Source organism: Pseudorasbora parva, chromosome 14 (assembly GCF_024679245.1).
Source record: "Pseudorasbora parva isolate DD20220531a chromosome 14, ASM2467924v1, whole genome shotgun sequence".
NCBI lineage: Eukaryota > Metazoa > Chordata > Actinopteri > Cypriniformes > Gobionidae > Pseudorasbora > Pseudorasbora parva.
The window spans coordinates 34,016,494-34,031,648 of record NC_090185.1 but is presented as its reverse complement, the minus strand read 5'-3'; the positions used below and the strand labels follow the sequence as shown (position 1 = coordinate 34,031,648).

The 15,155-nt window shown below is 37.9% G+C and overlaps 1 protein-coding gene across 3 annotated transcripts in view; it reads left to right on the top strand.

The window, feature by feature from the left end:
• The window catches only part of grm7 (glutamate metabotropic receptor 7), a 354,975-nt gene that overhangs the window by 327,042 nt on the left and 12,778 nt on the right, over nt 1-15,155 (top strand). For 2 of the 3 annotated variants that reach the window (XM_067416302.1, XM_067416304.1), the window contains one exon: nt 8,843-9,089. In XM_067416302.1, the coding sequence (XP_067272403.1) occupies nt 8,843-9,089 (247 nt within the window). Of the gene's footprint in view, nt 1-8,842; nt 9,090-10,335; nt 10,358-15,155 lie in introns of all 3 variants that reach the window. The other variant, XM_067416303.1, reaches the window with a different exon arrangement.

Here is a 15,155-nt window from a genome sequence, read left to right as displayed (position 1 = left end):
ATATATAGTCATTATAGTCAAAATATAGATTGGCAATTATGATAAACAAAGTCCCAATTGCAAGATATAAAGGAACAATTACAAGAAAAAAGTTAAAACTACAAGAAGCATAGTTGCAAATACATAATTAATAGCCAAATTGTATAGTCTCAATTACGAAAAACAGTTGTAATTGTGAGATAAGAACTGACAATGAGAGATGTCAAGAAAAAAAAAATGCTACACTGAGACACAAAGTTGTAATTGTAAGGTATGACGTAATTTTTAGAGATTTAAAGTTGCAGTTACGAGAAAGTTGTAATTATATATATATATATATATATATATATATATATATATATATATATATATATATATATATATAATTCACATTGTGAGATAAAGTTGACATTACAGGAAACAATGTTGCAGTTACGAGATTTAAAAATACATTGTGATATATAAAATATAAGTTATGAGTAACAAAGTTGGAATTGTGAAATATAAAGTCACAATTACAAGAAACTAGGCATGTGCCATTTTTCGGTAATTCGATATAACACAATAATGAATATGCACGATATTGTTATCGTGGCCACTTCAAAATATCGTAAGTAATAATGTATTAAAAATTATAAAAAATTTTATAATGCACTCTAGAATACGTTGCCCCTCAATCGTATAAATGCTCAACACCGCTGTACTCTGCGTCAAATGGACACACTCAGATGTAAATGAGAAGCACATGAACGAGTGACACCGCATTCACACGGGGTGTAGGCGTTAACGCTTCGCAATTACTTTGAATGGGTGACATCATCCGTTGCCGAACTGAATTGTGGGTTCCGTCGCGGCGCTTCACTCGCGTTGGAAGCGGCAGAAGTTGAAGAATTCTCAACTTTTCAAGCGCCAGCGCAGGCGTCATCCAATCAGATCGGCGTATGCAAATATCCTACAGCAGACGCTAGCCAATTGCATTCATTACTGCTCCGTGAACCATCCAGACCATAGACCGTTAAAAATCCAGACACAGCTCCTAGACCACAATGTGATATTCTTCCCGCTGTCGGCGCTTTTTCAGGATTTCATGTACTTAACAGCTTCGTGCACCTGTGCAGTGCGCTGACAACAAATACACGGGCAATCGCACTCGCACATACAACCAAAAAAGGCGCTTTTTTGTGTTGTGTTTTGGTCCAAGCGGCAAGTTAATGTGATTGGCTGTTGTCACTATGACGATCGCGTCAGCACCCAGCTTCAGCCACGCCCTCCGTCAAGCGTTAACGCCTACGCCCCGTGTGAATGCGGCGTGAAGGAGACGCGCTGATGAAGTGCCGCTCAATGACAGCAGAGGGCGCTGATGAACTGCAGAATGCCGCGGTTACCCCAGAAACCCCGCAAACAAAAGCAACTGCGCTAGTGACGTTTTTAAAACAGCCATTCGTTTTTGTAATCTCAATGTTGTTCATCACAGCACCAAATACTTAATACTTAAAGACTTAATTGGCTATTTATTTTCAAATTTAAACATTATGTTTTAATCTGGACTACAACATGCCCTAATGATTAGAATTTTTTTTTTTTTTTTGATTATTTGTCCAAAAGACATACGACTTCATTAGTTAACATGTTAATTCATTATTACCAAACTGACAATGAAAAATACATATAAAGAATTAATTATCGTAAGTAATGTTAATTTCTTAGTTACTGTTTAATAACAAAATAACCTTTTTAATGGAAAGAAACCGGAAGTTTCTCCGGAACCGGATTTTTAACACAGAAATACTCCATCAAACGTCCAACATTAGTTTTTGAAACTTTGTCTATGTTTAGGATGGGAATCCAAGTCTTTAACAGTGTAAAAAGCTCAGTATGCATGAAACAGCATTTCACCCCCCCCCCCCCCCCCCCTTAACATTACCAAAAAACATTATACTTTCTGTAAAAAATGTAGCTGTTGCTCAATCTTATTTAATGCATTAAATAATGAGACCGTATATTAATTTGTTAACTGTTGTTCTTTATAGCCTAATTCTTTGGCACTTTAATCTGTTTGAAAATTGTACTTTTACAGCTCTGGAAAAAATTAAGAGACCACTTAACATTGATTTCTCTTAATTTTTCCCAGAGCTGTATATATTTTTGGTGTTTTGGTATTATTATATTTCAACATTTAGTTATTTTTGTTTTTAAAAAAAATAGTTCTTAAAGCTGTTGCTATGACAACTTTTTTGCACCTTATTTAAATATCGTGATAATATCGTATACCGTGATAAAAGCTTCAGCAATTAATCGCAACATGAAAAACTGATATCGGCACATGCCTACAAGAAACAACGTCATAAGTTTGTCAGGAATGGGCTTCCATCACACACACATTTTCTTTAGTAAATGCAAAAACCGTGTTGCAAGTACAGCGGGATGTAACTCTCGTGTCAAATCACATCATGATACAGCTTCTGAAATGCTGCTAAATTAATTACAAGCATGTTTGAGGTGACGACCGAGGAAGGCTTTATTTTTCCGCCAAAGGGACGTTCCTCTGGTTGACGTTGCCAGTGGATAGCTGAATGCGGAGAAAATGAGTCAGTCTTTGAGAATGCGATCAATAAGCTCATTGTGTTTTTGTGTAGCTGCCTTTGCCAGTTTCAAGCTGAATTACCCACTGACACCAAACCAAAAAAATCTGTCTCTTAAGGAAAAAGAAAAGGATCTTTAGATGACAAAAGGCATTGTACTTTTACACACAAGGTGATCCAAGAGAAAATATGAAAATTGTGCCTTTCCACCTACTGTATGTCTCCCGCGATTGCATTTCTTGGTAGTGCCAAATGTGTCACCTTCATCCAGTGTGATGGTGAACTACATCACAGTGCAGTTTGAGTCGACTTCCTCTGTCACTTTATGTATGTCACTTTATATAATAAGTCCCTTCCTATCTGAAGCCGCTTGACGGTTGTGTGGCGTTCGGGATGCCTCTCATGTGACACGCGTAGGATGTTTTGCTTCCTCTATAGGTGTGACTCTCTGAACACATCAAAAACCATCCTTTTAAGGATTGTTTTTCAAAAACGCCGTTTTAAGGCAACGTTGCTTAGAAGAGGGTTCAGCCTTGGGTTGAGTGTAGACTCAACGACAGCACAAAGCTGAAATGCATCTTCAGTGCCTATTCCAGCATTCCAGGTCTTTGTGTCCTTGTTTGACAGTGGAAGAACATTAGAAAGAAACAGATTGCATGAATAAATAAATTAAGACTGAAAACCTGGCTGATAGATTGCCAGGATTAGCATATGATCATGGCAGGAGTCGGCATACCAATTGATTTCTTATCTATTTAAATTGCATGTTGTCATAAGGCGGGGGATTGTGAATTTGTCTGTCACTGGTGTTAATGAGGCTGTCATAGGTGATGTGTTCAGGTGATTTAAAGGGGACCTATTATGCAAAATTCACTTTTACATGGCGTTTCAACATAAATGTGTGTCGGCAGTGTACACACTATACCACCCTATAATGGTAAAAATTCAACCATTCCTTTTTAAATCCCAATAAATGATAAGCAGTATCTCAGAATAAGCCATTTGCAGTTTATATGCAATGTAACATCACATAACAGAACAAATTCAAAATCAAATTAAATTCTATAACAATATCAAATTCTATAATAATGTAATGCCCATGACTAAGGGCGGACTCCGCCCTATTAGTGAGCTGAACACAGTCCGCCATGCCATATCTCCCTACCAGAGCATTTAACAGCAGCATTTAAGTAAGAAATGTAAGAGATTTTCTGTTTTTCTTTGGTTGTTTGGTTCATATTCACAGCATATACAGCAGTATGTATTGCATATTAAGCTGCTGTCACTTTAATACTCAGATCTAATATACACATGTGATTTCTTCACTTGCTGAAAAAACTTGCTGTTTACCTTCACAGACATAACTGACTGTGTTTATGTGAACTTTGTGTGTTTTTGACATAACCTTGTGTGTATTTGACAGTTTATGCGCAATAAGACGTGAAAGAGAACCTAGTTTAATATGGCCGCACCAGCTGACAGACAGCTTTCTGTGTGTGTGATTCGGGTGTGTGCGCTTAGAAAATATATAAGGAAGATAAGACTGATATGGCTTTAAAACGCATCATAAACGTTCATGATAATGAAGAACTGCAATGCCACATGAGTGTGATCGCGATAGAGATGATCATCAAAACCAAACAGATGTTTTAGTTTTTGGCAGAGTATCCGGGGTATGAGTTGTGCAGGCTCCGCCCCTAAACTGGACAGGGGGCGGGAAGCAGCAGCTCATTTGCATTTAAAGATAATAATATGCATGAAAACAGCATGATTGTCCTCCCCCTCAAAAAATGACAACATGGTATAATAAATATACTGTTGGTTAGTTTGAGCTAAAACTTGAGACTTAAATTACATCTTGTAAAAGGGGCCATAATAGATCCCCTTTAATACGGCAGAAACTAGTCTGATGGATGTAGTTTAGTGTGGGATAGTGTTTGTCTAAGCTTTGCAATGGTCAAAGTTTGATGTCACGAGTTTGAGGTGTTGATAGGCCTCCAAAATCCCCAGATTTCAATCCAGTCGAGCATCTGTGGGATGTGCTGAACAAACAAGGTCTTTTTACAAGATCATTTCTGTCATACTGCCCAGTCCATCTTGAATCTATAGCATGGATGTTTTAGACCACTTCTTGTTCGTTCGATTTTCAATCTTTCTGCAGTGTTTTACAAACTCTTCTCTGCAGAATCAGTGTTCCTCGTATATCGAGCTATTTATTTCCAGGCTGCTCCAGTTCTTGACTGATCCATTATTAGCCCAAATCACATCCATAAACTCTCCCTCTTCGCCATATCATCCTTCACATCCAAACGTTTCAGATGAGAGAGAGTGTTCAGACTTAATGCTCTGTAATTAACGCTCTGTCTCTGTGTGTGTGTGTTAGTTACACAAGGTTATTTGCTGTGTGCACCACGTAACCTACTCAATATGTGATATATATGTCGATAAGTGGTATATATATATATATATATATATATATATATATAGAGAGAGAGAGAGAGAGAGAGAGAGAGAGAGAGAGAGAGAGAGAGAGAGAGAGAGACCCAGGGTCCGAGGCAGGGGGGGCCCTTAGAAGTCACTTTTCTATACATATACATGCACTAACATTTGTATAGCATTTATATACAATTTTTAAGTGTTTTTATGATAAAAATGCAATACCCCACCCATTGGTATCACTATGGTATTTGGTACATGGGCCCAGCAAGATGACTTGTATCTAGGGCCAAAAATGTCCTGCAAGGCTCAGTGATGCACGTGGGAGCAAAGGCTGGCCCATATGGTCTGATCAGACTGTATACTGTAGCTCAAATTGCTCAAAAAGTTAATGTTTCTGATAGAAAGGTGTTGTTGCGTATGGGGCTACATAGCCACAGATCAGTCAGGATGCCCATAGTGACCCCTGTCCACTGCTAAAAGCACCAACAGTGACACGTGAGCATCAGAACTGGACCACGGAGCAATGGAAGAAGGCGGCCTGGTCTGATGAATCACATTTTCTTTTACATCACGTTGATGGCTGGGTGCATGTGTGTTTCTTAGCTGGGGAACACATGGCACCAGGAGGCTCTAAGAAGACAAGCCGGTGGAGGCAGTGTGATGCTTTGGACGATGTTCTTCTGGAAAACCATCTCGGAAACCCTGAAGGAACGGAACAGAGACGTTAAGTCAGTTACTGACGGAATGACGGTTAATCGCTCACATAACTCGTAGTGTACTGACTGAAAGGGAACTTGGGTCCTGCCATACAAAAAGCTTCTTATCTGTTTTATTCTCTCAACAATGCAATTTTGACCTGGTACAACTTATATAGTAATGATATTATAATGACAAATAGTATATTATAAAAAAAAAAACATGTAATTATATTTTACTCACTTCACTAACTGTGGATCATGCCATCCTCATCCCTCGTCTTCAAGCTGTTGCTGGTCTGCAGGGTGCGGTGCTAAATTGGTTCCACTCATACCTCACTAACAGAACTTTTTCAGTAATGCTTAATGACTTTTCCTCCTCGGTTACCCCTATGTCATCTGGTGTGCCTCAAGGTTCCATTCTCGGTCCTGCTTTGTTCTCATTTCTATGCAGACGACCTCCAGATCTATCTCCCTGGGATTCTGAGTAAATCGTTCTGCATTGGACCCTCACCATAATTGCCTTCAGTACATCAAACAGTGGCTTTCCCAGAATGTCCTTCATTTGAATGAAGAAAAGACTGAGTACATCCTGTTCAATCAATCAATCAATCAATCAATCAATCAATCAATCAATCAATCAATCAATCAATCAATCAATCAATCAATCAATCAATCAATCAATCAATCAATCAATCAATCAATCAACCAATCAACCAATCAATCAATCAATCAACCAACCAACCAATCAATCAACTTTATTTGTATAGCGCTTTTACAATCACGATTGTGTCAAAGCAGCTTCACAGTGTCAAACAGGATAATATTGCAACAAAATTTGATTTGGCTGTACAGTCGTTCTGGAGAAAACAGTGATGTCATCAGCTTATTTTAATTTATCATAAAGCGACATGTTGGCAGATCAGTATTATAGTTTATAGAACTAAATAAAACCTAATTCATACTTTCATAGTTTATTTAGTTGAATACTTTTGATCATCATTTTAGTGTTCAGCCTGGATTAATCCAGCAGTTCTTTTAGTTTTGGTCCTCTCTCACCTCAGTTTGCTCCCACTGTGCGTACCCTGGGTGTTATTTTTGACAGCAAATTTGCAGCAAGATAAACAAATTGGTGCAGTAGTGAAGGCGAGCTTTTACCAGCTAAGACTGCTCAGTAAGGTCAAATCATTCTTGTCCTGAGCTGACCTTGAAAATGCAATTCATGCCTTTATCAGCTCGAGGATAGACTACACTGGACTAAATCTATCATTCCTCAGTCGGCTTCTATTGGTACGAAACGCGGCAGCTCGTGTTCTCTCCATCTTCGGCTCCCGGCATGGCTTAGGGTGGAGTATAAGGTCTTGTTGATCGTGTTCAAGGCCATCTATGGTCTGGCCCCAGCCTACCTCGCCGAATTAATAACGTTCTACCAGCCAGCCAGAACTCTCCGCTCCTCTGAATATACCTCTCTGATTATTCAAGTATAGTTCAATAGTTCAAGTATAAAAAGTTTGGAGGCCGGTCATTTGCCGTCCAGGGACTAAAGCTGTGGAACGCACTTCCAGCACACCTACGAAGCATCACTGTGTTGAGTGTTTTTAAATCGCAGCTGAAATCACATTTATTCATACAAGCTTTTAACATGTAGACTCAGACTTGACTGCTATTTTATGTACAATTATGTTACTTTCTGTTATCCATTGCTGTTTTTACTGGAAAGCGCCTTGTGCTCCTTTTGGTTGTTGTAAGGCGCTATATAAATACAATTTGATTGATTGATTTATATACATTTCTTTCTTTCTTTTTTAAAATACCGTAGCAAATTTGGCAGTGAATTACATTAAATGTGAATTTGGGCCTTGTAGAAAGCAATTTTGAATTGCAGTTGGGTTGTTTTAAAAGTGACAGAAGCTTGAATTAATGCAACAGAAGTAGCTTTTATCACTCACATCACACATGATGTGGACAAGGTGTAGGAGGTGAATATGGTTTCTGTCAAGTCAAGCGTACTGGATTCTCTCATCTATCCCAGAGTCAGCATCACACATCTCACCGGCCAATGAAAAGCTGAAGAATTAGGTGTCGATCTCTGTCACAGAAAGGCTCATGTGTCAGTTCACTGCATTTGCACTTTGGATTGGCAAATTAATTTAACACCCTTGGAGGTTTTCACACTTTTTCCTTTAGAATTTTTAAGGATATGTAATTCGAGATCCCACAGGAATTCAGTTATCCCGGCTGTTCAGGTTGTGATTGTGGCTCTTATTTTCTAAAAATAGGAAAGGTACAAGTCAAATATGGGCCGTGCAATTCCGATCAGAATCTACACATATTTTTCCAGTGATAGCGTCCACAGACCAAAAGTACCCATTGTAGGAACACATCAGAAGGGCACTTCCTCATGTCCAAGGAGGTGGTTTTTGGCCTGAATAAGCTACAAAATGGACCAGAACTTTAGTTGTTTCACTGGCTTGTTATATGTTTGTAGTAGAAATGCAGTAGAAACTATTTGGGAAATAATTATTTTTTTGAATGATTTTCACAATTCATTCAAAAATGGGTCCCGTTGCCTTAATTGAAACACACCCGTGACCTTCCTAACAGACTTTGAACTCGCAGCACATTAAAGATTAAACACACTGAGGATAACGGTAATTACATACTTGCCAGAGTGCCGTTAGCAGCCACATGAAATGAATCTTTGCCGTAGTACTAATGTGATATGGTCGTGGCATGAAAGCCTTCATTATAATACTTTGACAAGCTCCTTTTTTCATACAAGAAAAGTACATTCGTGCAAGAGCTGTACTCTCAGGCAATGACAGCTACTCAAGTTTTTAAGGAAGATTATCATCCATTTGGCTTCAAATTCTCCCACCAGGACGTCAACATTGAGTGCCTTCCGAACTGACCTCTTTAGATTTGACTTTTTTCTTCATTTCATCTTAAATCCCATTCTGAAGTTCCCAGAAATACCTAATGGACTACATAATTCATGAACTACCAACACTATACTTCCATAGCTCTTTTTTAATATCTTTATAAAGCCTTTTTTTCACTTGCTATGACTTTTTGGGGAATTCCATTGCTGCTATATACCATATAACTATAAATAATGTTAACTAATTAATTTCTTTCTTTTCAAAGCTCTACATCCAGACCACCACGCTGACCATCTCCATGAATCTGAGCGCATCTGTGGCACTGGGAATGCTCTACATGCCCAAAGTCTATGTCATCATATTCCACCCAGAGCTCAACGTGCAGAAGCGGAAGCGGAGCTTCAAGGCCGTGGTGACAGCGGCCACCATGTCCTCACGTCTATCGCACAAACCCAGCGACCGACCAAACGGCGAAGCCAAAACCGAACTGTGTGAAAATGTGGATCCCAACAGTAAGTAAAATATTTTTTTTCGCCATCAGCGACGGACATTGGGGAATTTGATAAAATACATTCGCTCATGATGAATTCAAATGTCTTCATAGTAAATCTGGTCAACTCTGAACACAATTTAGTATTAAAATCATAAAAATAATGAGATTTTTTTTTTTGGATCGCATGAGCAGATGTCAGTTATCAAAATTAAATAATGTGATTTTTCACATTATTATGCATGTTTTCTGGCTTTTTGCACCTATCATGGCACTGTTTTATAAATGTGATGAAAATGACCAGATTATTTCAATACAATGTAATATGTTTAAGATTGATGGCATTTTTTTCATTTTCGAGTAAACTAACCCTAAAATTTACTAATTTACAAGAATGTTAATTTATTCCAGGTATTTATAGATTTGCTGTACAGGTGTGATCCGTGGTACAGATCTAATAAAGTAGTAGTTATCTGACTTATATTAAAATCACTTACAAATGTGTAACCATTATCCCCAACCATGACCCTTAAAGTTGCTCTCCCTTCAGCCCCAGGGGTGTAATGGCGAGCTCATGTCCCAAGGTGCAGTGCTTGCAAGATTCATTGCAGAATGTCACCATGAGCTGAAATTCTGTTGCTTTGGCCTGTTGATGTTGCAGCATGAGCTCGTGTCAGATATAATGGAATGAAGTCGTCTGCTGAGAATGACCACATTTCCTCTAATGAACACAAGATGGTGGGCCGCACACCGCAGAGAGAGAGTAATAGCGCAGGACTTGTTTGAGCCCAGAGGATTAGCATGTCGTCACTGTCAAAGGAAAGCCACGGGTCTTTGAAAAAGAAATGAAATTTCAGGAGATGAAAAGTACTTTTGGTGTTTTTTTTGGCTTTGACTGGAAAAATTGCAGGTCTTTGCAATCTTTCAGCCGCTTTTGGGATTCTCAAATAGCTACAGCACATACAGAAATAATAATTATGGCAATTTCAAAAATGATGCCGTCAAGGTTTTTTTTCTGACAGTGGCAATGCTTTCCCAGCATTATTAGATATGCCATTCTTAGTTGTGAGAAATGGCATATCCAAAGTCACAGATCTCTCAATCATCTTAGCACTAATACTTATGCTAAAACACACCCACCTTCTAACCCAGCTTGAAATTAAACTGCCATTTTAAATTTCATTCCTGTTTGACCAATCAGAACCTCTGCTTTGCTTCTACTGGACCAATTAGAAACAGCTCACCAAGTACTGTTTTTTTCCCAACAGGCTAATTCTCATAATTTATCAGGTAAGACCAAATTAATCTTCTACTTTTGGTTATGACCTTGCTCGCTTTTTGAATGCTGGGGGAAAGGATGAGGTGGAAATACTAATCGTTCTTTTGTGGCCATCAATCAAGTTTAAAAACTTGATGACAATCCCCCAGTGTCACTCAGTAGCGTTAGAGAATGAAAATCATCTTTATTGTACCATGTAGAGTTAGACATCAACAGTTAATTTATTTCAAAATTGAATAGTTCTGTTGTAGACCACTTAACGCGAGACCAAGACTAAGACCAGTTTGTGTTGAGACGAAGACAAAACCAAGACTTTGAGGTATTGAGATCAAGACAAGACCAGTGTGTGTTGAGATCAAGAAAAGACCTAAACTTTGAGGGTTTGAGATCAAGACAAAACCAAGAACAGTGTGTGTTGAGATCAAGACAAGACCAAGACTTTGAGGTATTGAGATCAAGACAAGACCAGTGTGTGTTGAGATCAAGAAAAGACCAAAACTTTGAGGGTTTGAGATCAAGACAAGACCAAGATCAGTGTGTGTTGAGACAAAGACAAAACCAAGACTTTGAGGGATTGAGATCGAGACAAGACCAGTGTGTGTTGAGATCAGTGTTGGGTGTAATTAGTTACTAAGTAATTATTACTGTAATTTAATTACTTTTCCTTTTCCCTTTCCCACTCTTATATTTTCTGTAATTTAATTACAGTTACTTTTGATGTTATTGAACTAAATACTAAATATAATTATACATAATTCAACAGTGGACTTAACATCAACATTAAAAGTCTAACTTTAAAATGCATGTTTTTATGTATCCTTCTCAGATTTGCAATACTTTTGTCAGTTAATACGATTAATTTATGTAGTTTTATATTATGTATTTAAAATAATTAAAATAGCCCTTTCAGGTCTAACCTTGAATTGCTTAACTCAAGGTTGATATAGGATTTAAAAAAGTAATTAAAAAAGTAATAAGTAATTAAATACTTTTTGGAGAGTAATTTGTACAGTAATCTAATTACACTATTGAAGATGTAATTAGTAACTAGTAATTAATTACTTTTTTAAAGTAACTTTAACCCAACACTGGTTGAGATCAAGAAAATACCTAAACTTTGAGGGTTTGAGACCAAGACAAGACCAAGACCAGTGTGTGTTGAGATCAAGACAAGACCAAGACTTTGAGGGATTGAGATCAAGACAAGACCAAGACCAGTGTGTGTTGAGATCAAGACAAGACCAAAAAAAAAAAAAAAAAAATTGATATTATAAACGTGCGGGCACATTTTTCGGACCCAGAGGGTTAAAGTTGGCATGAAACGGACGTTGTGATCTTTTCTTTCCCATTGTGACATATACCTGAGTGAAATGGCTTTATCTGAGTAGGGCTTCTATTTTTAAACCCCACACCTGCAAACTCACCCTGTGTCCCAATGAAATATAAAGTAGATAGCACTGAATAAATATATTTTTATCAGGTTATATACTTATAATTGATCACTCAAACCTTTATCTGAGGGTGCGTTTACACTTGTCATTTTGGTTCAATTAAAACGAAACCTGGTATGATTGCTCGTTTAGTGCGGTTAATTTGAACATATGTGAATACGCCGTCGGTGTATGAATGGGTGAATGTGAGGCAACATGTAAAGTGCTTTGGATGGCCATAGGGTCTGTTGAAAGCGCTATATAAATGCAGTCCATTTACCATTTACCAATGCTGCCATCCTTGGTGCGCACCAAACAAGCGAACCGAGACCGCTAAAAAGATGGGTTCGATTGATATATGAACACAACACAGACCAAAGACATGTAAACAAACCAAAAACCGGACGTAATGTCACAAGATACGACACATAGTCAGCTGATTTGACGATGCGGAAAGATCAGTGTATCAAATGAGTAACGCTAAAGTTAGAGGCCAAACGTAGAGCACAGAGGAAGTGCCTCATCAATATTTGGTGCGACGAGCATGTTTCGAAAATGCTAGAAAAAACACACAAAAAGCATACCTGCTTCTTCTCATCAAAGGACCTGTGTTGCCCATTTGTTGGTAGAGACGACAGAACTTTAACTGCATTTGCAGTCTCTTTTCTGCATATAATGGAGGAAATTCTGCTGCTGTTTTGAATGTTTTGAACATTTTATGAGCTCTTTATTAGTTCTCAGCAGGTAAAAATAATGCCATATGTACACGCATAAAATGATGGTGTTTAATCCGGCACAAAGCATTGTTTTGAATGTTCGGTAAGCAAGCTCCTACGTCATATAAGCCGACCAATCAGGTTGTGACCGTCTCCCTATGTCTTTAGTTCTATAACTTTAGGTTCACTGTTAAAAAAGCCAGCGTGAACTCTAAGCGGACCAGGACTATATGTTTTGTTTTTGTTTTTTGGTCCGGACCAAACACAGCATACTCTCTTTTGGGACATACTAATTCTATTTTCAAATACTATTAAAAGTCCTGTTCTTCGCAATTCCATCTTTCAAACTTTAGTTAGTGTGAAATGTTGCTCTTAGAGCATAAATAATACCTGTAAAATTATAAAGCTCAAAGTTCAATGCCAAGCGAGATATTTTATTTAACAGAAGTTTACTTTCAAAGCCTACAGCGAACGGCCGGTTTGGACTACACCCCTGCACTTCCTTCAGGAATGACGCCACTAGAACCGTTTGTTGACTAATTCTCTGCCAACAAGTACACGCAAAATAGGGGGCGTGGTCTTGTTGCTCTCCCACGTGGAGAAGAGCGTGCATTCAGCGCTTGCATCTCCCCGTTATGGTAAGAGGTGGGGCAAAGTTGCTGTCTAAGCTGCTGTCCAATCACAACACGGGAAGCGCTGGCCCAATCATAACTCGTTACATGTTTCTGAAGGAGGGACTTCATAGAACAAGGAAATCATCAGGCCGTTTTTAGGACAGAGGAAACAGCGCTGTACAGATAAGTCAACTGTGTGAAAAATACTGTGTTTTTTTACACGCGAAACATGAACTCATGTTATATTGCACACTGTAAACATAATCAAAGCTTCGAAAACAAGTGAAAAACGGGACCTTTAAGTGTGGATAGTATGTGAATTGGGACGCAGGGTCACAGACATATGCCTTCACTTTTGAGTGCCACACCCTTATTTCAAAATCCAATCAACAACCATCATAATCATAATCCCTTTCACTCAGATGTATGTCACAATGCACTATATTATGTTTAATTGCAAAAAAAGAAAAAGAAAAGACAAATATACTGTTCAGATGTTGTTCATTATTAACTCAGGAGAATTAATAGGGTTGTCAAATACATTCAACCGTAGCTATCTTATTGCCATCCAAGAAAAAAACAATTGAGACTTTGAATGGAGATATTATTTGCAAAACCAGATGAGTTTGTCTCCTCTAGATGCAACGAGTATTTTACATATTTAATGTTTCTTAGAAGAGTGTCTAAGCAAAAGCAGAACATAGTTATGAAACGGTGAACTCAACTGTCAGAGGTAATCAGATGACACATGGAAGATCCCAAGCTTCAAACGCAAGTCCCACTGCTCAATTCCCCAAGCGCCACGGTGATGGCATGGCAGACTCCATCGCAGGTCCCAAAAGAGCCGTGAACCATCTGTGTCGGCCTTCCCTCGCAGTTCTTTCTCTCTCCCTCTTTCTCTATATAACACACTCTGACTCTCTAAATTATTTTTATGGATGTGTATGTATGAATGTCCTGAACCCTGAAATATCCGACACCCAGGGGAATAGACCCTAAAACTGTTGAGCCGAGATGGCAATGCCAAGAGTGGAATGCCGTAATGATCGCCCTCATTCCCAACAATTTCGGTGGCACATGCAAATTCGAGCCTATTTGATATGCAAGTTTCATCGCTGAGACTGAACGACGCTGGGTTTCACTGCAAGAACGCAGCACAAGTTTTGATGTCAAATAAAACGGCTGGATTTTATGCAACTCTAAACATTTTGCATCAGAACCAATGTATAGATTTGCTCTGACAACAGTGATGATTCATATTTTATTTATTCATTTTTACAGTGACTCAAAAACAAAACACATCCGATGCAGCGTTTGTGAGCTTTCAACAGCACATCCAAAATCTTAATGATCCTTACCCTTGCAAAAAGAGAGAGCGAGTGTGCAGTATTACCGATGTTAATGGCCCATATTATAATCTCATCCTAATAAAATAATATAAATGAACACTATAAAATTTTTCTTCCATTGTAAAGATTAGCCTGTGCAAAAAGCTCAGACACCTAAATACTACTCTGATAGATATATTGAGTTCTCTTTTCCAGTGACGCTCACAATTATTTTTAGCTATAAAGGGACAGAATTTTTTTTGGTTCAATGAGCCTCATTCACAGGCAGAAATAATTTCTTTGAAAATTGTTCATCAAACCATTCTCTTTGTGACAACACTCTTTCGGTATATCTTTCATAAATGTTGCTGCATTGTTGTTGCATTATTCAATGTAACTCATATATCATATATAATCATATATAACCATTCTTAACTTGTTGGATTACAATCAACTTAATTTTTCTTGTTAGCATTTCTGAACATAGTTTATACCTTTTGTTGTATTATGTGACATAATTGTGACAATATAATGTTTAAATTCATTCCTACATAATTATTGCATTCTGCACTGTAATTGTCATGCTACTGTTAATAAGCCCACTTTCACCCAGTAAATTGTTATTGTAACAATATTGTTCGTAAAAACATTTAATTTTCACATTATGTGATGTTATGTTTTAAACCATTGTTGCGTAATTATTGCAAACATCAATGTAATT